The sequence below is a fragment of the Dromaius novaehollandiae genome, chromosome 2 (genome assembly GCF_036370855.1).
Source record: "Dromaius novaehollandiae isolate bDroNov1 chromosome 2, bDroNov1.hap1, whole genome shotgun sequence".
In the NCBI taxonomy this organism is placed as follows: domain Eukaryota; kingdom Metazoa; phylum Chordata; class Aves; order Casuariiformes; family Dromaiidae; genus Dromaius; species Dromaius novaehollandiae.
The window spans coordinates 127,840,837-127,865,596 of record NC_088099.1 but is presented as its reverse complement, the minus strand read 5'-3'; the positions used below and the strand labels follow the sequence as shown (position 1 = coordinate 127,865,596).

Here is a 24,760-nt window from a genome sequence, read left to right as displayed (position 1 = left end):
CAGGTGCGCGTCCCCTATGTTGGAGGCGGTGTTGGTGTCCGCGGCGGCCGAGGCGAGGCCCTGCGACGGGAGCAGCCCCGAGGCGGCGGAGCAGCGCTGCGTTTTACCACAGGGCTCCCCGTGTGGGGCTTACTGCCTCGGGCCTCCATGAGCCAAGGTTTTCGTGAGCACCCCGAGGGCCAGGGGCTGCCACCGCCTCCCAGTAAGCCTCAGACCTTCCCCCAGCGCCGTCCCTGCCTCTTACGGCCCCAGGGCTAAAACACCACCCTCGTCCCGTCTCGTTAAGCCGTGACTGCAGTAGTGGGCAAAAGCCTGTTTGTAAAATTGCTGCGAATGAAAACCAAATACTTTGTTTCCTTTCTGCTAAAGGGAAACCATCCAGCACCGTAGGGCAAAAGGATTTCTGCCAATGGTTTTACAGTATATTGTAATTTTCAGCCACATCTAAAAATTGATTAAAAAAAAGTAATGCCGACTGTTTGGAAAAACATCTTCCTTCACAAGTCAGATGCACTAAAACTAAGTTTTCACAGGCACCTTTCATTTGTGTATTACTCTAATTTCCATGTGCTCACTGTCCGCAGCATCATTTGTGTCTGACTCATTTCCTCAGTTTTGAGCTCTTGGTTTTACCACCTTATTTTTTACGCGTTTTTCTACCTCACACGCGCCTGCGCACTCTTGTCACTGAAACGAGAACGGCTTGTTCAGGGGTCTTGTCAGACAAATCTACGCTTACATTACCATCAGCATAGGGCCAGGCTACTTGAACCAGCAGGGCCGAGACTGGCTGTCGGCCAGTTCCAACTCGGCTGCTAGTTTTGCGCCGTTAAGGTGTGCACGCGGCGGCTCCGGCCCGGGCAGCTGACGCTAAGTGCAGCAAGCCGCGGCCGGACCCTTTCTGGCGGCGGAACCAAAGCGCCGGGCTGCAGGACGGCGGGGGCGGACGGCGGGGGCGCCGTGCTCCTCCCTCCTTCCGTCCCTCCTTCCCGGCCGGCCTGCCCTGCCGCGCGGCCCGCGATGCTGCTGCTGGCTGCGGGCTGCCGCCGCGTCGCCGGCCCGGCCTCAGCCGCTGCCGCCTGGCTGCGAGGCGCCGCTCGCTGCGGGGCCCCGGCCGCCTGCCGCCGCCGCCGGGCGGCCCTGCCCGCGCCCGCGGGGGGCCAGCAGGTGCGGGGGGGGGGAGGCCTCGTCCGCCCCGGAGAGGCTTGGGGGGGGGTGGGGGGTGACTGATTCCATGTTCGCCGATTTGCAGCATTTCCGTCTGCGCAAAATACAGATTTACAGGGAAATCTGAGGTTCCCGTGCGGGCTGCACCAGCCGTTGGCCGCTCTGGGTGCCAAATTTATTGGGGGATTGGGGCCGGAGCTGGGTTCCTACCAGGTTTTTAAGGGCTAAAGGCTGTAAGTGCCTCCCTGCCCTATGTAAGTGGAAGGATTGCAAGATTATTTGCAAGCTGTTTGCCAATTTTAAGACTATTTTAGGATAACTCAGTGAAAGGTTGTTAAAATAAGCAAAATGCTAGTTGAACCTTGCTTGTGGTGTGCCTTGTAATGTAATTTAACTTTTAGCCTCCAACTTCAGGTGCTGGGAATGGGTTCAGCAAAAGGAGAAGCTTCTTTTTTATATGAAAAGTAGATTGATACTGATGTTGGTTGGCCATATGCTGCTTTTATCTTCTAGGTTACATCTTTCCAAGGGCTGGCTGTTCGCAGCCTCAGCACACTTCCCCTTCAGGAACACTCAGAACATGGAAGACTAATTTATACGGGAAGTCTCGCCAAGGCGGTGTTAGGTATGTGACTTGAAGTGATTTGCATTGCCATATTTTTTTTAAACAATATTTAATAACTATAAAATGTAACATTTAAAAAAGAGAACATTCTTCTTCCAATTGTGCTAAACCCCAGATTCTTTGTGCAACAAAAAAATGTTGTGGTCCTTGATGTTTGCTTCCACAGTTTGTGATGATTAACATTAATATTATTTCATATTATTAATAATATTTATCATATTCATGTTAATATTATTTCATATTTCTCATATATATTATTAATATATAATGTTATAGTGATTTTTTTGGTCTCCAGTGAATTCTGTAGCTATCCTGCATCTCTCAAATCCCTCAGCCTGCTTCTGGAGTGCATTTATCCTACCAAGGACCAAAGACTAGCTGTAACAGCCATTTGCATTCAGCATACTTTCAAATATGACTGAAGTGTTCCCGAAGTTGGCAGATAGTATGATGAAACATGCTATCACTAATGACTTCTGTTGATCTCTCTTTGACCAGCCAATTTTCCAAAGACGTAGCGAAAAGTAAACAACAAGATGTTTTTGATATGCATTTTTTGATATGCACCTTAAAGAGGAAGGAAGTATGCCTTAACATAATTTTCACAGTAGTTTAGACTACTGGTTCCTATGGTGGCTGGCAACTGCAGGCAATCACGGTGGTGCCTGTCCTTTAAACTGCATGTAAAGATGACGGTGGAGTACTTGTCATTGTTGAATAAACTAGTTTTTAGGATTAACTGAAGTGGAGGACCAAGCACACTTCTCTTTGAAAGGCATACTGAATGTCTACGTTAGCTCTGATGGAGCCATGATTTAATTTACAGATGTCCATGACTGAAGTCAAATTCAAATTTCTTTTGAGTTCAGTATCCTATTTGTTAGACTAGCTTTATGTAACTACTGACTTACTTTACTAGAGGCAAACAGTTTGTCTATGTGTATTTCTTATTGTTGCACTGCTGAATTACTCAAGAGGGAAATCCTTCTTTTTCTGTGAAATACTTTCACCTCTTTTTTTTCTCCAGCTGAACCTAAGATGATGGTTTCCTTTAGAAATGTACTAGTGAATACTTTGCAGGTGTGCATAATAGCTAATAGTATAATAGCTGTGTTCACTGTAGAAATAGAGCCAGCTCTACCAGCATTAATAAAATCTGACATGAATCTATAAACAAACCATAATAGTGGCAGGAAGAGAGGGCTGAAATTTCTGGTTCCTAGCAATGGTTTCATGTGTTTTTGGGTGTAAAAACAAACAAAAGGTCAACAAACGAAAAGACTGAATTTTCGGTAATGTTAACTGTTCAACTAATGCAATGGATATATAGGAACAGAACATACATAACTGTAGAGGTATTTTTACCCACAAGTATTAACCTTGTTTTCCTGTGTTTTTGTTTGTTTGTTTTGTGCAGGTGTGAGATTTTTCTCTTATTCTACCAGCATATTCAACCTTTTCATGATGCCCTACATCATGCTCAAAACGGGTATTGGATCTGAAAGTCTGTTGGTACAAGCTGCCTTTTATGGCTTGATAGGGTTTTTTACATTTGTAACGCCAGTAACCTTGCATATCCTTACAAAAGGCTATGTAATTCGACTCTATTATAAAGCTGAAATGGACACATATACAGCCATTACATATAACGCAATCCTGGCAGAAAAAGCGACTGTCTTCCATCAGAATGATGTAAAGATTCCAGACATCACCAAGATGTTTACAACATTTTATGCTAAAACTAAATCAATGCTTGTTAATCCAATGCTTTTTCCAAATCCAGAGGATTATGAACATCTCATGGGCTATGACAAACCTTTTTATTTTGACTTTGAGGAGAAAAAGGAAGCCACTGAAAGCAAATAATTTGAAGATAATGAATGTCACTGTCATTATTTGTGGTGCAGTGCTACCTGTGTGAAAGAATGTACAATTCTGTAACATTTTTTTAAGTCTCAGATACTGTTAGAGTTCTTCAGATGCATTTTGGAATGTATAAAAGCCCAAAGTCTTTTTTTTTTTTTTTTTTTTTTTTTTTTTTTTTTAAATAACTTGTAAACAGTGAGAGATTTCTTCAGAGTTAATGACACAAAACACAGTAAAACAAATGCTTATATCTGTCTTGTGCTTATTTGTTCTTGGCTTGATTTTTATTGTTAACTGTCCAGGGGAACTGTAAAATGCACAGGCTGTTCAGTCTGTGCTGCAAACTCATCAACTCTATTTTAAAAGGAGTCATTCATATAAAAAAATCATCAATACTCATTACCCATCAAGTAATTAGTTAAGTTTTTAAGGCTTAAAGATTAATTGCACTTAATGCAAAAAGGCCAGGTTTTCTTGTTGATACTTCACAGACAGTATAAAGGCATGGAGATGGCTTTCACTTCCCTCTGTGAGAACATCAGTAGCCTGGAGGAGTCTTCAGAAAGCAGACAGGTGTTGCTAGTTCCCTTGCCTGCAGGCCTCTGGGGAGGATAGGAAGAATGGCTGAGCCTTAATAAACTCTAGCTATTCACATTTACTGCATGGCCTCTTAAGCGATAGGCCCACACCCAAGCAACTCTGTCCCCAGAGGTGGAGAACAAGTGATCTTTCTCTTCTGGGGGCAGGGGGGAAGGAGGCAAGCATTCTGGCATAACATCTGCTCTGTCAAAATACTGTCTAAAGTGTGTGCTGTACTTGTACTGATTTAAAGAAAATACTAGCAGATAATGGTTAAAATGGAAACTTTTCAGTAAAAAATGGAAACTTTCCTTTAAAATGGAAACCTTGCTGGGGAAGCAAAAAGGAATCTTCTCTAGAGTACTGTTTAGGTTTTCTGCCTTTAAAAATACCTCTCTATCTATTTATTTATTTAGCTTTGCAAAGAAAGCCACCTTTAGTTCAATTAAAAAGAGGATTAGACCTTTGGATCTTTTTGCCTGACTGGATTTGTTAGATTAGTTCTGCACTCTGAATATGAAATTGGATTTAAATGTTTTCAGCCCAAGCAGAGTTTTGTCATGTAAAGTGATGGATACTTGTTTTTAAATAATGAAAGGCCTAAATATTTTGAAGTTTAAAAAAATGACTGAATTGGAAAAGAATATAAGCAAAATTCACGTTAATCCTTTTGTGTTAGCAGTGTAATTTGTAATGAGTAAATCTGATGCTTGCTACTAATGAAGTCATCTTGATGCTGCAGATAAGGAAAAAGTTATAACTGTCTTTACAGATGTTTTCTAAATTCTGAGTAAAAAGAATGTATTTAAAAGTCTAAATGGCTTCTAAGACTATTATTTTAATGTCCTGTCACAGGATGACACCATAGATCATATTAAAATACCAGTATTTTTAAATACTGTTGTTCTGACTACTGAAACTACTCGGGATATGTTTGCTGAATGATTTGAAAGCAAATTGGCCCATCCAAATATTTTTGACATGCTTCTTTTGTGTTGGAACAGCTATAATCTTAGAAGCCTGATCCAGCCTCCATTAAGCCGGTAACACTAGATAGGTGACCAATAATACACAAAAAATATATTCCATACATTATGCTGAAAATATGAGGCCAGTAGCATGCAATTCTGATCCCTGGTTTTTAGTACTTGTGCTTATTGAAAATTAAGTTTTACACCTAATTAATCTTTTCATTCTTTCCACATCTGATATGTTTACTCCCTTCTTTTTGTGCTTGTAGATTAAGTTAACATAATCATCTTTAAATGCCAAATAGAGGGAGAACAGGAAACAGAGTTTGCAAGAGAAGGTAAAGAGAAGGGCCCAAAAATTGTATTTACAAACCCACACAGACAATAACAAAATCATCAGTCTTCTTTCAACTGCAAAAAATTTTCACTGTTAAATTTGAGATTTTTGCTAATTCAGATTTAAGCAATAATAGTAAGACATTTCCATTTCAGTGGCTAAGTTTCTTTAAAAAATATATATATAGAATTAAAATACTATTTCTTCTGCCTGTTTGTCTTCAAGCAGAGAAATGCAGGTTAAGCTAGCAGATGTCTTAGTTCTTCGCTCCTTTTATCAGACCAGCCCATCCTTTCTCCTGATCGCAGAGTTCAGATGTGTTGCATAGTGCACTAAGTGCATTTCTGAGTGGGAGACTGGATGCTTCCTGTCCTAGGCATTTGTTATGAACCGTACGTAGAGGAAAACAGGCCCTCTTGCTACTAACAAATCCTGCAGTAAGTGTTTCAGGAAACTCAGATTGCTGTTAAGTAACTCCTAAAGCCTGATTAAGCACTGATTTTTAATATCAGCTCCATATCCTTCACAATTCTATTAATATTGTAAACTTTTTTCTTCTTGTTTTTTTTTATTCTTTAGTTTGATACATTTGGTGAAAAACAGTTCTGATCGCAGAGGTATTACAAGTTGCTAGCATTTCCCCTCTGGTAGTTCCTGACATTTTTTCTGATGTAGGTAAGTTGTGTGCAACATGGAAGAAACAGGTAATTTGTAAGTCCTAGACAATGTGCTCATACATGTTGGTGGAAATTCTGAAGGAAACACTGATTTAGAGGCTCAGTCTTCTAAAATATGTGACCCACAAGCTGTCTTATTTGCAAGACTATAGCTACTGTGGAAATTGCCAGCTCCTGCAAACTTCCCAGTACCAGCCAGTCACTTGTCACTAGCAGCTGGGTCTCACATGTTACTCACTCTAGTGCCTGTTCCCCTCAATCTGGCGTGAAGAGCAGGAACATATGAAATGACTCAAACCTCCTTCCTGGACTCATCTCCTATTCCCTTCCAGCCTTTAGAGGTTCCACAGAAGGTCATAGATGACTGCTGCTTTTCCTCTGAAGATAGACAGGATGTGTACTTACAGTTTTTTCTTTTCACTCTCTGATTACATGTTGTTTTCCTGCCAGTGTTCCTTTCCCTTTTTCTCAAGTTTTTGGCTTTGTCCACAGTATTATTCATTAGTCCCTATCTGTTCGTAATTATAAAGTACAATGCTTCTTGTCATTCTTTAATTTTATTCTTTAAATTAAATTATCCCTCAGTCCTCAGACTTTTCTTGCAAATGTAAGAATTTCTGGTGAGAAAATTATCCCCTTAACATACTTTAAAGAGATATCTTTAAAGCTCTGAGGTACTTCAGACTCTTAACCACAGTCTCTAGAATTAATAGATAACTAGTTTCACTTGAGCTTGTTTTATTACAAACCAGAGTCACTGCACTGGCAAAGATGAAGACAAGCTGTGCAAGTCTTTCACACTGTAGAGAGTATAATTAAGGCAATGGAAACTTCATGAAATTCTATCTGTGCTATAAAAACTAAGAGCACACAAGTGAATAGTTATAATTTCTCAGTATAACTTAAGAAGTAGAAACTTAGTAAGCTGCTGTAATTTGGTTGCCCTGGAGTTGTGTGCTTGTACCATGAAGTTCTTCATGACCCCATGTACAGCACAGCCTGCTTCAGCCCCACCAAGAAATAGAACAAGTAGGCTAGCTAAGAGCTGGATCCACTGATAAAAATAAGATCATCTGACAGCTGTACAGACCTCAGCTCAAAAGAGCAGCTACTTTATGCACGGAAAAGAGAGAGCAAGAGCACACAGCCCCAAAATGTGTCCAACCATCTCCATTCCCAGAATACCAATGGCAGACTGTGCTGCTGTGGTATCCATTCTGGATATCAGCCTCAGGTAGGACATAACCCTTTCTTCTCCCTTTACCCTCTGCTTTCTCCTCTTCCTGCCAAGTTTAATGGTTTAATATGCTCTTTAGAGTATACCTATAAGCTTTAATCCTAAACTTGGCTTGAAAAGAATAAACTATTAGCCTGTTGGCATCAGGCAGAGGGTTATTTCAACATAACTGTTTCCACAGGATAGCAGCTAGCCTGTATTTCACTTAACCGTGTCCAGCGATTTAACTTAACACATTCGAATCAAACCAGGAAGCCAAAATGCATTTGGCAGGCTTACCAATACGTTCAGAATAATGCTTGTCACTCCCTTTCTTCCTCTCCCAACTATTTCCTTGCCTTCTCAAATGCTACAGACTCACCACCAGATATCTGCTGTTGCACTGCTCTTGGACTGGCCTCCCTGGCATCCTAAGTACTTCATCAGCCATATGCAGAGAAGATGAATCCTCTTTCTCTCTCTAGCCTCCCTCGTCATGACTTTTTGCTTAAACTATGCATAAAATATGCACTAATAAATATTGTCAAAGATGGGATGAGAGGATTTAAGAAAGGAAATTTGCCTGTGAATTCCTACAATTTTGTGTTCTCCGTGTTGACTGTCAGGTGTACTTTGTTATGTGAACAAATGCCCTGTACATAGTCCCTTTATACTGGAGAATCTGCAACAGCAAACCTAAACCCAAGATCAGAAGCAATAATCGTGTCTGCTTCCACCTGCATAAAGATCTGCTTCAAAAACTGACACAAATGGTCCTGCAAAGAAAATTAAATGATCATTTCCTCTTTTTCTATTGAATAAATAGAAAAACATCTTAAAAGAGTTTTCAGTTAACATGAGGTTTTGGGAATTATGCTGTTACATCCCAAGAACTTGGACATATTGGTGTCTTCTAGAAAGTGCATCTACATACATCTCAAGCTTTATAATTCTCTCTGATTAATGGTTTAAAATGGAGTGCTTTCCTCTGCTGTCCTGGAATACTGTTAATATTTTTTTCTGAGATGGGATATTATGATAATGTATATTATAAATCTTTTCTGAGGGAGATTTCAGTGACTCATAACTGCTCTTCAGGTCAAAGTACTCATCTGCAGCCAACAAACCAAATACAAAGCGATTATTTTGAAAAGCAATCACATATAAGCTAAGCACTTTTTAGATTTACTGAAAAAGAAAATAAAAATCTTATAAATTAGGGTAAGGTTTTTAAACATAAATTAGTGAGGAAGCTTAGTGTTAAACTTCTTCCTCTCAGCATCTCAGATGCAGAGGAAATGAAAAGTCATAGGCATGAAGTTCTAAATTCTCTGGACTTGGATTTATTTTGGGTACTGCTAAAACCTGATATGAGAGTCAGTCCCTATCAAATGCAGTTACAAAGGATTTCAAAACAAGTGAAGTAAACTGTCACAAAACTCCAGTAAAATAACACTATTGTGTAGCTCTCCCCAATTTCCTTTCTCTCCTTTTCATCCTTCTTTCCTTTTCACCTTCCTCCTCAGAGTATATAAGAAAATGTTACAGTAAAGAAAGAGTATTTAGTAAAAATAAAATGTAAGTAAGTTTATCTCCTTCCTTTCCAGTGCCCTTTTATACTATCTTGAAAGGGCCAAAGCAGACCCCTCACACCTACAGTGCACTAGTTTAGGGCTTTTGTCAACAAGCATCACAAGAGTTCAGTTATATGAATGCCATCGATAAGGGCATCAGAAGCCACGTGCAACTAAACCTGAATTAGCTGAAAAGATATAAAATTGAGATTATTTTGATTTAAGAACAAATAGTCTTGACTTGTACAATAAAACTTCAATAAAGAATAGCAGAGAATACAAAGTTTTTCCTGGCTGTCTGTATAAGCCACCAGGGGGAACTCATTCCTCATCGATATCATTTACTGAATCAAGTATCTGAAAAACCACCTATTCTAGATCCAGGTCTAGCAAGTCACAGGGTTCAGCTGAGAGCTTATCTTCACATAAGCTAAAAGCACTTTTATATAAAATCTCATAAATCTGCAGTGCTTTTTCCAATCTGCCCCTGAGTTTATCAGTCAGGCAACGCTCAGTGCAGCAGAGCAAGTACAAGTCTGGCATCAGAGGGACGGACACGCTTCCAGCCGGCTGAGCTGTGCCATGCACGTCAACGCGGTACAGGCAGTGTGCTCTCATGCCTGCTTAAAACTGTCCTGTGACTTGCGCTAAATCTGCTGGACTGACAGAAGAGTCGATGGAGAGCCTACTTCTGCCTTCTTGCTTGTTAGACTCACTCCAGATCAGTGGCTCTCAAATCAGTGGCCACGGCTCTGTGATTAATAAGAAACCTTTTTTGACATGGTGGCTGTACACGTAAAAGGCAACTCCTCTTTAATGGCTGTTTCATTCCTCCTTTTCTTTTTGCCGCTACTGAAGTCTTCTTGCTTTATTTTAGTTTCATTATATATTTTGCTATTTTAAAGCCAAATTTGCGCCTTTTGAAACATAACTCTATCATTGCTATGATTACAAAGGGTTCGTATGCTTCATTATGTCCTGTTAAACAACTGCTAAAATCTCTGTGTGATGTATGTGCTCTGGAGATATGTCAGGAAAACCATGTCATTTTGAATTCAGACTTAAAAGCCAAATATTAGAACTTTCTTTCAGTATTGAACTCAATTAGGTGGTGTAATTCTTCTTATCATCTGTAGGCACATTTGAAAGTATCAAAGAGAATTCTCTAACCTTATTAAATTTTGAAATTTTTATCTTCCATTGTGAATTATTACATTTATTAGCTCATCAGTTGATACCTGTAAGTACTTTTAACAGAACTCTCCTCATCTTCCTTAACTAGTTTGTGTAGCCCCTTCTCCTGGGCACAGTCAGCTGAGTTTGTGGCATATCTCTATTCCTAAATTATCTTTTGGGTTAAATATGTTTGGGCTTCTGAAAGCCAATTTTTTGCTCTTTTGCTACTTCACCTTTAATATGTGTAAAATATTCCCCTAGCATACATACGAGTTATGAGAATAAAAGCTACAAGTTCTTTTAGACACTATGTCAGAAAAATTGAGTATTTGTTGCATGTAATTTTTATTGAATTTCTTGCATAGCACAAAATTGAATACCTATGTCTTGCATATATTGCTGCTTTTTCAATTTCAACAAATACAATTTCTGATCTATAAAGAGCCTGTGGGCATATGTATAAATCAAGAAGGTAACTCATGAAAAAATAATTCAGTTAATACAAGTTTCCATATTTTATTATATTCAGAAAAAAAACCTTGTAATTTTATTTTCTCTCAGTTAGATGGTGATTGTACTTTTTTGGATGAGGCATTGAACTTTTTTTTTTATCTATTTCCGTAGTTGGGACTAGCAATGTTGCTGATTTTGTGGAGTAAGAACTGACCCAGTTTAGTCCACAGAGCTGATATAGCAGAAAAATACAAAAGATTATGTTATTTTTTTGTGTATTGCACTGACAGACAAAAACAAGGGAGTCTAATTCCAAAAGTGCTTGGAAATTTTTTGTTTTATTGTTTCAGACCTGAGTAACAAAATCTGCAATTTAGGCTATGTTTTTCAACATAGCCCTGCCCTAAATTAAAATCAGACTCTGAATCTGTCTTTAGTTATGACAGGGAGATTATGCTTTCCTATGAACACATCTCAGTCACAATTTGACAGCTTTTGTTATTAACTGTATCATGTTCAGTATCCTTCTGGCTACACGCCTGTGCACTGTACGGCCAAATTATTCAGCGTTTGGGCTTGGTGTTCTTCAGCTGATTGCGTAGGGCCGTTCTCCCCCAGCCACTCCCAGGCAAAGCATGGGAACAGGTCAAACAGAGGAGAAGGGAGGGGGGATCAGACTCATCAGTAGTAATTTTATGGATTTATAAACTTGTTTTCACTAAGAAATATCACTATGCTAGCTTCAAAGACCTACCTGACAGTACAGAACATTAGTGGCTCAAGTCAATAACATGTGAGATGGTTGCATAAATTCCCATCCTTACCTACATTTGGAAGTACATCATCTAATTAGACTCCTCCACAGTACCAGAATGTCCTTTAAGTATGGTGGGCTTGATATGACATTCATTCTGAAAACTTGTGAAAGGTATTGACTAACATATGTAAAAGAGTGGATTTGTTTTTCACCATTTGAATGTAGATTTTCTCTTCTTTATTTTGCATAGGAAACTTTGTGAGCCTTTGAAATTATGCCTTAGCAAATGTTACTTCTGATGAGTCAACTAAACTTGCCTTTTACACGTTTCTGGTAATCATATTTTTAGTTTTTCTCACTTCCCTATTTTATGCTGTTTTCTCTTTCATTTTTCACTCATGACTAGAGCTATATTGTCTGGAAAAAATGCAACAACAAAGGCAGAAATTCTTTTTCTTCACAAATTTACAATGATAAAAGTGGTAGTGCTACAGTAGGATTAATTAAGATTGTAGAGAATTTGACAAAATAGCTGAGTATTCCCTGAAGCCATGTGACTGAGGATGACTATGCTTATTTTTTGTTCCTCTTTCACCGAAACAAAGTGTTCTGTCAAATAGTATAATAACCAAGATAAGTAACTATGTTTCAACTTTTTTTTTTCATTTTGTTTACCCCGGGACTAAGTGAATTGCTTTGTACATCACCAGATCTAGAAATATCATATATCTTTTGCGGTAAGTAAAAGATGCCTTATTCTTTTCTTATATGGTGTTTGCACAATAGTTACTGTAGCCTAAGGAAATGTGATCTTTCTCATTTGTTTCTTTGATGAATACAGAAAAATAAAAATAAGCTCAGCTAGAATGTATATCTGTTGTTAATTAGATTGTATTTCTGTTATTAATTACCATATTATAGGAAGTACACTGCATAGGGCATAAATATTACCACAATGTTGGTTGCATCAGCTATGAGAAAAGAGAGGTTTACTACTAAGTAAAGCAGTCATGTTTTGGTTTAGGAAAAAATTAAAAGGTAAGAGATTTAAACTTGGTCTGAGAGTACTATATCATATAAACGATATGCATGGATTTAGCCAATACATTTGAATCAATAGCTTTAGGCATATGGGAAAAGAAAGGCCTAATGTGAGATTCTGTCAGGCTGGAGAATCAGTTGTGCTCTGGGACAACATTGCGTGTCTCTCTTTACTTGCTGTGTCTGTATTATAGGCCTTTGGATCTATGTAGTTTCCTACTGTTTTTTCATGGATTTTGCGATAACTAAGCACTGATGTCAGGAGACCTCTTGGACAGACTAAGTGTGCTCATGTGAACCCAACAGCAAGAAGGTGGGTTTTTGAGGAGATATTTCACAAGGAAAGGGCCGTGTCTTATAAAAATCTGTGGGCATTACTAGGGTATATCACTTGTAAAATAGCTGTATGAATTAAGGCACAAGAAGGAGTGTTTATTTTATGTACTTTGCTTTACATTAATACTCACTTTTAAAATTTATTAAATGTAAAAGTTGCCACACTTAAGCTCACAGATCAAACCTTCAAGACCACAGTGAGTTCTGTTTACCCTTTTTCTGTAAAAATTTCCCACGCATTGGTTTCTGTGATAAGACAATGGCTGCTGATTACCAACAGTCAGTCAGTTTCCCTTTGCGCATCCCTTGCTTTAATCCCCAAAATACAAGGCAGCACTTCTCATTGTAAAGCATCATGAAACAACTTTCACTACCTCAGGTGGTCAGCAGCTTAGCGTGCAGTTACACTGCTTCTCCCACCCTACCTGCAAACCCGCACGTGTTTAAGATGAACACCCTTGGAAAGCCAGAAGAAGCAATATCTAGAATTAAGATAAAAGTACTGAATGGAAGTCCTTCCAAAGGCTGGCACTGAATGATGTTTTTTTAATTAAAATACCAGACTGACATCTGCTTTGTGCATGTTGTACTACATTAGGTGGATCAGTCATAAAGCAAATCTACTCATACACTCATTTACTTTATTCTGGAAAATATGCTGGTCCATTAAAATCATATTTACCTGTTATTAGGAGGCTTCTACAATTTCCATGATTACCATAAGTAGGGATATTTTCATCAGAGGACCATGCTGACATAATGCTAATAAAAAGCATGTAACTTCAAAACAGAAATAAAGATACTTTTGCCTCTGTTTGTGTGCAAAATATCAACCTAACAATTGACTTTTCTTACTACTTAAACTCAACTTAATATGATTTTACTTTTGACTTCTAAACATATGAATAATTAGAAATATAATTTAAAATACATATTTACTGTTTGCTATGGATATTTTGTATTATGTAATATGTACCTTATATTTAATATGTATTTAAAATGTGTATTTATTGCAACCGTGTATGTATGTATGCTTTTATTATTTTACTAGAGAAGTCTATTCACACTAACTATATGAAATACTTTTTTGTCCTGTAGATTCTATAGTTCAGACCTTTGTGTTTAATATAACACCTTGCACCTTGGTGAATAAACCAATCTGGAATGTTGTTCTTACCTGGATTCCACGTAAGTCACTCCTTGCCAAAGAATTATATTCTATTAATGCAAAAAATACAATACAAGCAAAAAGCTAGCACTTCATTCTAAGTGTTGAACTATTTAGGAGAGCAGTTTCGGTGCCTACATAAGGAATTGGTAATGTGGTGGACAAAAAATATGATTTCTAAATTATTTGTGGAAGTCAGTGTGCGTGAGTTAGACTTGAGCAGTTGCCAGAGCTCTGCACACTGACTGACATTATACATTGAAACTGGAGGCAGTTCAGGTACGTATGCATTTGTCCAGAAGAAGCAGACAAGCTTTTCGGGCACACAAGCTCTTCTGATCCAAGTCTTTTTAAGGAGAGATAATACCATTTGACTATCCAGGTGTGGCAGGACTTCTACTAAGGATATGCATATTCCACAAGCTGGAAGTGTGGTAATGGATTGTGTAGGGAAATCCAACTTTAAATTAATCTTTAAATCTGCAGTATCATAAACGTCACCTTCTGAGTAAAAATTTTGGGGCTGGGCTAAGTTTGCTTCCCTAGAAAGATGCCTTTGTGATGGCTATCAGCATGCCAGACAGTTTATTTGTAATACATCCTTAAATCTACAGGTGTGGTGTCTCCGACAGTTCTCCTTTGAGCATTTATTTGGATTAGCTGTGGAGCTGAGTGAAAACTCTGTTATTTTTGTTGAAGAAATTAAAACAAAAAAAATTTGAAATTTTTCATTCACAGATTTTTGGAAGATTAATGCTTTTTGTTTAAAAACATTTTTGATGCTCTGGAAATAACATCGTTTAAGTTATTTATTTTTGTTAGTTTTGGGGGGTCTTTAAACACAAATATTTTAAAGAAAAAAATTTTTTAATCTAAATAGCATGTTTGCGTGTATGTTTTTCCTCATTATCTGTTACCTTTTTCTTATTTGCAATGTCTTCACTAGGAAGCGACATCACCTTTTTGAAGATAGTCTTTAAAGTCTGGTATGATGGTGCCAAAGCATTAGACTGGAAAGAAGTTCTTTGTAGCGGAGCTGACGATGAATATGTTGTTTGTGGAGCGCTGAAAGGAGGTCAGTGTAAATAATATGCAGTACCTTTCCCTTGCCTTGCAGACTGCCTCCATAAAAGAGACAAAATCTGCCCCCTGTTTAAATGCTTACCACTAAGCGGATTTCTTAAGTGACTATTTCATCAACCCGTGGAGACAGATTTTTCTGTCCACATTCTAGACCAATTCACATGGCTTAGCAGGAAAACCTAGAAAAGTAAAGGTGAGCTTCCATCAAAGCTAGCCACGCTACAGCACTTCAGCCGTTACAAAGGTGTCCTTTGCTCCTCTGCAGCTGGTCCAACTTAGTTGCTGAACAGGGAGTTATCTCTGGCTCCAAGAAGCAGCAGCTTAAGCTACTGAAAGACATCGTGGTTCACCAAGCTAAGGGAGGCTTTGAGAACAAGGAGACTTGCCACAGCCTAAACTCAGATTGATTCTAACTTTAGTCAAGCCACATGGACCAGCTATTTGAACCCTGAGCTCCTGGCTTGGGTAACATAATTCAGACCAAGCAGTTCTCCAATGCCAGAACTCTGCTAAAACACAGAATCTCCAAATTCTGTGCTTTAATGTCTTTGTAGTGCAGTTTCCGCCTCTGTAAAGTAGGATTAATAATATTCTTTACCTCATTATCACAGTTTTGTTGTTAATATCTCTAAAATGTCATGAAAATAGTATATTTGACTGGACTGCACACACAAATCTGAGGGGAGCCAGGGACACTACTAATCTCTAGAACACAGTTCATTTAAGTAAGTGGCTAGATGGAGATGGTGTTTTAATCATATCCTCTGCACAGACATATAATGCTTTTTCTTACTAGAGAAGAGTCAGTCCTGTCATAGGGACTAACCAACATGAACATGACACAAGTTCAGACCCAGAGAATTCGTAGTATCAGACTACAAGCAAAAAAGACGAGGACAGAGGTCACTGTATGCAGTCCATGTTTTCCTTTTTTTAAAGTGAATATCATCTCTGTGCAGTTATTAAGAACTACTATGACAAGCTAAGTTATTGGAGGTATCAGTTGGATGGGTCTGCAGGAGATGTTGCAGTAGCATTGTGCTTAATTTTTATTTCCTAACGTGATTTAGACAAGTAGATGAAGCTCTGGGAGAAGAAATAGCTGAAGGCTTTATCATTTGGTAGAGTGAACAGCATTGGTGTTGTTACTGAGAGATATGGCACATTGCTTTGAAGTTATTTAGGAAGTTTGATTGATGGCTTTATGATTAAGTAACCATTTCTGCGATGATCCCTATTTTACAGAAACAGTTGCAACAACATTTGATGTTAAAGGTGCAAGAACGATGTTTCCAAAGGTACTTTCCAACATTTTATATAAAGAGATAACAATAGTAAAATAATGTACTTATATGTGTATATTTTCTGGAAAGAGATGTTCATCTAAACTGTAGAAAACAGCAAAAGGAAATGTAAGAAAACTTTCTCATGCTTTAAGTAATGGCTCCAGAATGGTAGTGATTCTGGAACCATAGATGTGCTCAGGTTATTCCTCTATGCATAGCTTTCCATAAACTTTATTTTGTAAAAGAGAAGACCAAAGGTATTAGTTAATGTCACACTAATTATTCTGTTTGTTTGGTAAATTATTGTGTTTACTTTAGCCTGTGGGGTAAATCCATCCATATTCTTTCTTCCTATTTGATTCATTCTCTTAGACTCTCTTCACACTCTTGGCTGTTCCTCCCAGAAGCCTTTTTCAAAGATCTGAAGAGGGATAACAACATTCAAAAGTAAAAGCAGTGCTCCAGTGTTGAACCAGGAGCAGGACCAGTCCTCAAGCTAGCCCACTCTGATCCAACACCTGCCTCATCAGCCTGAACTTTCCCAAGACCCTGACACTAGCCTTAGCATCACTAACCCAGGCATCCCTACTAATTCCCACAAATGTTGCTAAGGAGCTTCTACCGGCACAAAGTCTCCAGCGTCCCCTTCCTAACCCTCAATTTAAAGTTCATGGGCCTCTTAATAGAATTGAACTCCAGCCCAGCATCCCTTCTAGCCCAGAGCTGTTAGTAGACAGGAACCCTCCTGCCAAAGGTCCTCTGAGAGATGAGGTGCTTATCTGTGCTTGCCTGACACTTCTTCATGGGACTCTGCCAGCCCAAGCACTAAACCTAACCATAGCCTTTACTGGAAACAGGAAACTCTTGCAAGCCTTCCAGTCTTTACATTAGTCATAAGAGCCCTTCTGGTCCCGGACACTCATCCCCAGCTTGTCATATCGGAAGAGGAAGGTGACAGGTGTCAAAGAGGTAGGGTGAGATCTGAGTTCAGAAGGGGCCCACCAAGCTAACTTTTGTCCTGGTGCTTACAAGAGTCTCCTGTCTACATGAGGGTGTGGGGATAAAACAGATGTCTACAAAACAGCTAAATCTAGGGTTATGTTGCTTTATGGATCAGACTGTTGGATGTAGATGAGCAAAATCCTAGGTCTGGAAGGAAAGCTGGGCTAACATGAGGACTGGTGTTGGTTTCTTTAGTGTCTACTATGAGAAAGCATGGCTGAGTTAGAGCTGGACTTCTGGCTAATACTGGGGCAAGCAGGATCCCACCTGTCAGGCAGCAGTATTAGGCGGCTACTCCACAACGGAGGGAGCTGGGAGCTGAGGGTGATGGCCAGGCCGGCAGGGCCGTGCCCACACCAACAGGGTACCATCCCACTGTGCCCAGCAAGGAGAGCAGGGCAGGGCTGGTGGTGGTGACCAGGGTCAGCCTCAGTCACAGAGAAAAGTCTGCAGTCATGAGACAGGTCCAAGGCCAAACCAGAAAGTCAGGCCAGGGTCAGGAAAGTACCAGGTCAGGCACAGGCGTACCTACAACATATCTTAGGCAGAGACGATGAGCAAGAGCTGGGGCTTAAATGCAGCTGCTGCATTTAAGGTGGGGGAAAGCCCAGCCGAGGCCCCTCACAGCTCCTTCTCCCATGGCTGATCCAAGGCCACGCAGCTGTGCCGTGGCAGAGCTGGCCCTGGGCACAGGCAGCCAAAGCCCTAGGCACCCACGGCCTGAATGCACCCTGAGACCATGATTTAGGCTAGGGCCAAAAGGGCAGCTTGAGACCTCATACTGAGGAACAGTCCTGGTTATATTTTGAGCAGGGACTAGAAGAAATGACTAGAACTAAAGCTAGAAGTAGAACTGAGGTTATGTTTAGGCTCCAAACTTGACAAGAACAGTCAGTTGCTTCAAAGCCTGGATTTAGAAGGAAGTGCTAGGCTATACCAAGGACAGTTGCTGGCAACATCACCTGGTTTCATTATGTCTGGGACTAACAACACTCACTGAACTAGGACCAAAGCGAGGGTTAACTCTAGCATTAGGGTTAGAATCTAGTCCCTTAGGGCAGCACTCAGATACCTTCATTCTGTCTAACTTTTCCCGTTCTCTATCACGGGTCTTTTCTCCCACTCTTCTCTCTCTCACTTCCTCCTAATCCTGACATCATGTCCAAACCCGGGGCATTCATTCCACCAGTAATACTATGAGGTTGTTTTAGCTTTTATCAAGCAGATATTTGATGTACTCACATCATACACTCACTAAAATCCACCAGTTTGGCAAATGCCATTGAGGCCGAATGGAAATAACAAATATCCAGTACCTGATTATAGCTGAAAACAAGAGAATAAACTGTCTAATACAACAAACTATTACAAGACTCTGATCAGAAGCTGTGCAGCATAGAGCCTGGAGGATTCTCCTAGGACTAACCATAAAATACAGTGGCTATGGCATATATATTTGGGGGGAAGAAGCTAGCAGAAAGTGAGCAGAAAGCGGAAAAAATGTCGGTATGTCTCAATCCCTGCTGGATGTAAACTATAAGGGCTAACGAGGTTATACTGCCTCACAGCAAGAACAAAAAAAAAAAAGCAGCACACTTGCCCATTGCTGCAGAACAGAGCCTGGTCTGTCAGCTCAGTTAATTCCTCTTTGTACGTCTATTTTGTCAGCTGGAGCAGCAATCCCAAGTCAGAACCATTAATCAAGAGGCCAGCTCTGGAAGGGGGAGCGCAGGAGTCCTTGGTTTGGGAGAGAGCCCTGAGAAGTATAAGCCAGATGACAACCTATGTTCATTAGTGTTAGGGTTGAGAAAAGGATGTTGTGCAATATTTTTCATGTGCATGTGTATTTGAATATATTCATGATAACAGTCACTGATGGGAATCTTTGTTTTTCCATCCTAACAGAAATAACATGAACCATGCTAACTAACTGCTTGGCCAGAAATGGGTAGCATTATGCACTGATTTTGTTGTTTTCTCTGCTTGCTTTTAGGGAAAATATACTATTATTATGCAAGGATTCTCTGATGATTCTGAAAAGAATATGCTCATATGCCTAAATTTCACCATGACAGTAAAAAAAGAAGCTCTCTGAATGTGACAAATGTTACAAACAATTCCAGAACACAGAGATCCCTTCTGCAAGCAATCAGAATCTGATCTATGAAATAATAAGCACACTAATTATCCTGGGATAAAATACAGCATGTACTGTATGGAAGCTTGCACGATGGATAGTCTTATCCATTTATAGCACTGCTGTAATCAGATGCTCAGCCAATGTGCACAACATGTCTGGGAATCAGGCCTGCTGATTAATCCTGAGAGTGATTCTGAATGGATGTCAGATTAATAACTGCGTTTCAGTGCTGTGCCTTGAGTAACGAAAAAGCTGAGTACTTCAGACCACGCTAAACTAACGCAAGAATTTTTGAAGTCCTGAGCTGCAAGAACTAGGTATTTACCAGCACTCAGTTTAAAACATGACAGCATTTGAATCTAGAACCTTGTTTTTCCTATTAACGATAAAACTCGACTGTATGACCAACTTGAGAAACAGTTTTCATGCTCCTGTTATTTTCTGATTATCTTTAAAGGCTTCCAAATCTCCTCCTCTGTTTTCACCATAGTGAAAGAAAAGAGTTCCAACTTGTTATCTACTATTAGCTGATGTTAATAAAATCCAAAGCGAAATATCTTACCATATATGCTGCTTCAGTACCGCTGAATTACGGCATCTGGAGCTATAACCTCAACCACACAGGCCCAAGACACGCTTTTAGCTCGGGCACCGCACCGGTGCTGGTGCCGGGCTGTGGCCGGGCCGTGGTGGGGCTGGAGCTGGCACTGCTGCGGCATCGCGGGGCAGCGACTGACGGCCCCGGGCTGGGCTGCGATGGAGGCCTGGGGGAGGCGAAACACGTCGTTTTTCGTGCCCAGCTCTCCGTCAGGAGCTGCCTAGCAAAGCAAGACTTTTTCTTCTAACAGACATACCCGTGTTGAAGTTGTGCGCTGTGCTGGTCACTAGGGTGTGCTGTACCTAGCAGTTTACTGCAAAATCCCTGGGAAAAAAACGAAAACAACAGAACAAACCAACCAACCAACCTCTTCCAGGCTGCTAAATAAACTACCAATCATGCAAATTAGTCAAAGTAAAAATTTTACGTTCACTTCAACAGATGCAACCTTCAAATTGGGTACCAGAAAAAAAAACCAAAACAGAACAAGACATGTAGACATTTGGTTTTAGGTATTCAATTTAAAAGCTGGCTTCACTCTAACTATAGTTTGGCAAAATCATCAATATTCAATAAAAATATAAGAACTATTATGGTAGAAGACAAGAACCCAAAATTACATCAAAGTGGTAATGGCAATGCTTACATTCAGCCTGCAGACCATTATGGCAGTGATCCATTATAGACTATTACAGCAGCTCCTGTTTAATTTTCAATAACGCTATTAGACCTGTAATCATTTTCCTCTGAATCTAAAGCATCAATCAAAAACCAGCCAGAAAGCCTGCTATTTTCCACTTTTCTCCTTCTATTCTGCTCATTTCTAATAGTATTACTGTGTATGATTACTATGTATGATGTCCCCTTGTACCTATTTTGCAAAAGTGTCCAGCAACCACAAGTAGACTTCTCAAAAAAGTTTTTAGTGCCAGTGTTCTGACATTTATGTTGCTCTGACTCTTTCTGGAAGGCAGGAGAAACAGTTAAAATGATATTTTCATCAAATAGCAAGTACCTACCTCATGTAGCAAGAGGAAAAGCTAACAACTAGCGGGAATCAGCTGTATTCATATGCTCTCTTTTCACACAGAATCACACGCAGCATGGTTGAGGTTGGAAGGGACCTCTGGAGATCATCTACTTCAACCCCCTCTGCCCAAGCAGGGTCACCTAGCGCACACTGGCAGAATTGTGTCCAGATGGCTTTTGAATATCTCCAAGGATGGAGACTCCACAGCCTCTCTGGGCAACTTCTTCTAGTGCTCAGTCACCCTCATAGTGAAGAAGTTTTTCCTCATGTCCAAATGGAGCTTCCCGTGTTTCGCTTTGTGCCCATTGCCTCTTGTCCTGTTGCTAGGCACCACTAAAAATAATCTAGCCCCATCCTCTCTGCAGCCTCCCTTCAGGTATTTATACACATTGATAAGATCCCCCTGAGCCCTCTCTTCTCCAGACTGAACAGTCTCAGGTCTCTCAGCCCTTCCTCAAAGGAGAGATGCTCCTGTCCCTTCATCATCTTAGTAGCCCTCCCTGGGCTCGCTCCAGTAGCTCCATGTCTCTCTTGTCTTGGGGAGCCCAGCAGTGGACACAGCACTCCAGATGCGGCCTCACCAGGGCTGAATGGAGGGGGACATCACTTCTCTTGACCTGCTGGCAATGCTCTGCCTAATGCAACCCAGGGCACATTGCTGGCTCATGGCCAACTTGTTGTCCACCAGGACTCCCAGGTCCTTCTCTGCAGATCTGCTTTCCAGCAGGTCATCCCCCAGCCTGTCCTGGCTCATGGGGTTATTCCTCCCAGCTGCAGGACTCTGCACTTCCCTTTGTTGAACTTCATGAGATTCCTCTCTGCCCATCTCTCCAGCCTGTCCAGGTCCCTCTGAATGGCAGCACAGCCCTCTGGTATATCAGGCATTCCTCCCAGTTTTGTACCATCAGCAAATTTGCTGAGGGTGACTCCATCCTTTCATCCAGGTCACTGATGAATAGGATGAACAATGCTGGACCCAGTATTGACCTCTGGGGGACATAGCCTGTAGCTAGCTACAGGCCTCCAACTAGACTTTCTGCCACTGATCACAACCCTCTGAACTCTGCCTTTCAGCCAGTTCTCAATCCACCTCACTGTCTGCTCACCTAGCCTGCACTTCCTGAGCTTGCCTATGAGAATGTTATGGGAGACAGTGTCAAAAGCCTTACTGAAGTCAAAGTGGACAACGTCCGCTGCTCTCCTCATCTACCCAGCTAGTCATTCCATCATAGAAGGCTGTCAGATTGGTTAAGCATGACTTCCCCTTGGTGAATCCATGCTGACTACTCCTGAGCAGCTTCTTTTCCTCCACATACTTAGAGATGACATCCAGAATGAGCTGGATCATCACTTTTCCAGGGATGAAGGTGAGGCTGACTGGCCTGTAGTTCTCTGGGTCCTCCTTGCTCTTTCTGAAGACTGGAGTGACACTGACTTTCTTCCAGTCCTCAGGCACCTCTTCTGTTTTCCATAGCTTTTCAAAGATGATTGAGAGTGGCCTAGAATGACATCTGCCAGCTCCCTCAGCACTTGCGGGTGCATCCCATCAGGGCCTGATTCTCCTCCACCAAGGGAAAGTCTTCCTTTCTCCAGACTTTCTCCGTGGTCTCTAGGGTCTGGGATTCCTGAGGGCTGGTCTTAGCAGCAAAGACCAAAGCAAAGAAGGCATTCTATATCTCTGCCATCTCTGTATCATTTGTCACCAGGGCCCCTACCCCATTCAGTAGCAAGCTCACATTCTCCCTAGTCTTCCTTTTGCTACCGATGTATTTGAAGAAGCCCTTCTTGCTATCTTTGACATCCCTTGCCAGACTTAATTCCAGATGGACCTTGGCCTTCCTAGTCCCACCCCTGCATACTCCAAAAATGTCCATATATTCCTCCCAAGTGGCCTGTCCCTGCTTCCACCTTTGGTACACTTCCTTCTATTCGAGTTTTGCCAGGAGCTCCTTGTCCGTCCATGCAGGTCTCCTGCCCCTTTTTCTCAACTTCTTGCTCAGTGGGATGCACTGTAACACATAAACATGTTTTAATGCCATATAGATGTTACAGAAATTTGCAGGATAAAGGTAGAAATACAATTTCTATATTTGAATAGGGATATTTACAAATAAACATATATAATTAATAGCTCGCATTATGGACTTTTATAGTGTAGTGCTTTAGCTGAAGGGTTACACATACCAGCAGATAAGATTGTTAAGCAGAACACAAGAGCCACAATTTTATAAAGCAAAGACCTTTCAAAGAACTTGAGCTTTCCACTGCACATGATCAAAGGTTTCCATTTATTGCAGCATTGGTGACTTCTTCAGTACATTCCTTCATGTGCAAGCGAAGACAGAAATTTTGTAAAATGTAATATCATGCAAATGGATTATCCCAGAACTGCCATGATATCATAGAGTGAATGGTAGAGCTGAAGACAGAGCATTGCTTTGCAAATCTTCGTCCCAGGACAGAGCTCTTTCAAAGCTTTTTTTTTCTTTGACTGTGGTCTGTAGTTGACAGAAGTTATTATTTAACTTGCTTCTTTTCCAAACCTTTCAGAGCACAAACTCAGGGGTCTATAACAAAGACTAATCTATTTAGGATGAAGTGAATTGCTTGGACTCGGTAAAGACTGGTCTGAATTTTTCCCTTTTCTTCAATTTATTGAGTCAGTAAACTTTGATCTATTTTTTACTTCTTCATTTCCTGGATCTGTCCTGGGACAAAATTTGAATGGTGTCAATGCCATGAGATGAACTATTCACTGAGTATTTCTGGCTTAAAATAATGATAACTACAGATTCTGAGATATCAATATATTGCCAAGAGTTCCAGTTAGCTGTGCAAATCCCCCTCCCCTACAAACTTAAGTAAATCAAGGGAGGACTAGTATAAAACATATTTATCTGAATCTAATATCTAAACCATCACAAATATCTCTCTTTCTCTTCCTCATTACTGTTGTTTTTAAGCAGGATTTGCTGCAGCTGGGAAAATAGCTTTTCTTCACCCCCTCACCCTCTGTCGCCAAATATGTAATTATCTGAGGAAGCAGTTCCTGTAAAATGTGTTTTTCAATAAGCATACACTCTTTTTGAATTGTGTATTAAAATTTCAATTGATAAAAACAGTGAAGCATAAGTAACCGAATATGAGAGAAGTCCTGCTGACCACAATACCATGCACCTGTGCTGGTTTGAACTGCAACATCATTTGGGCTAAACACAAACAAAATTCCACATAATTTTGGTATTTTGATAGCATATCTTCTTTCTAGGAATGTACTGGAAGATATAAGCAATCACTTAGTCACCAATCAGCTTAGCGGGTAAAAACCACACATGCTCATTTTGAAATAAATTATATGGTATTATATGGAATAAATTATATGGTTATTTTATGTAATAAATTATATAGCAGCAAGAAGAAGTTGGACTTAATGTTGCAAGATATGTTCTGGTCTGTGCTACAGGTACCGCAAGAGCAATGCAGCAGTACCAATACCTTTTGTGCAATTTCTTCTCTGCAGGACGTGCCAGTAATTGCCTTTGAGGTTTCAGTCCAGCACACTGCTCTATGCCAAACAGCTTCACCTGCTTCATGTTCTACCTGTGCTCCTGCCGCACACCAATTTACAGGGCAGCAGATGGAGATAGCGGCATTTATAATGCAAGAGAGGCGAGAGAG

General features: G+C 40.4%; 2 protein-coding genes across 3 annotated transcripts; both read left to right on the top strand.

The window, feature by feature from the left end:
* The first annotated feature begins 934 nt into the window (after window positions 1-934).
* Window positions 935-5,055, top strand: TMEM70 (transmembrane protein 70). The gene is made up of 3 exons (XM_026115158.2): window positions 935-1,167; window positions 1,681-1,792; window positions 3,210-5,055. The coding sequence occupies exons 1-3, from the start codon at window positions 1,021-1,023 to the stop codon at window positions 3,656-3,658; spliced, it is 708 nt and encodes a 235-aa protein (XP_025970943.1). The 5' UTR covers window positions 935-1,020; the 3' UTR covers window positions 3,659-5,055.
* A 1,172-nt stretch (window positions 5,056-6,227) lies between these two features.
* Window positions 6,228-20,020, top strand: LY96 (lymphocyte antigen 96). Of its 2 annotated transcripts, XM_026115159.2 has the most exons (6): window positions 6,228-11,731; window positions 12,086-12,135; window positions 13,874-13,963; window positions 14,890-15,018; window positions 16,272-16,324; window positions 19,308-20,020. In XM_026115159.2, the coding sequence occupies exons 1-6, from the start codon at window positions 11,685-11,687 to the stop codon at window positions 19,407-19,409; spliced, it is 471 nt and encodes a 156-aa protein (XP_025970944.1). In that variant the 5' UTR covers window positions 6,228-11,684; the 3' UTR covers window positions 19,410-20,020. The 2 variants fall into 2 exon arrangements, with proteins under 2 accessions (XP_025970944.1, XP_025970945.1); XM_026115160.2 differs by having other exon boundaries at window positions 6,228-12,135.
* The last annotated feature ends 4,740 nt before the right edge of the window (window positions 20,021-24,760 follow it).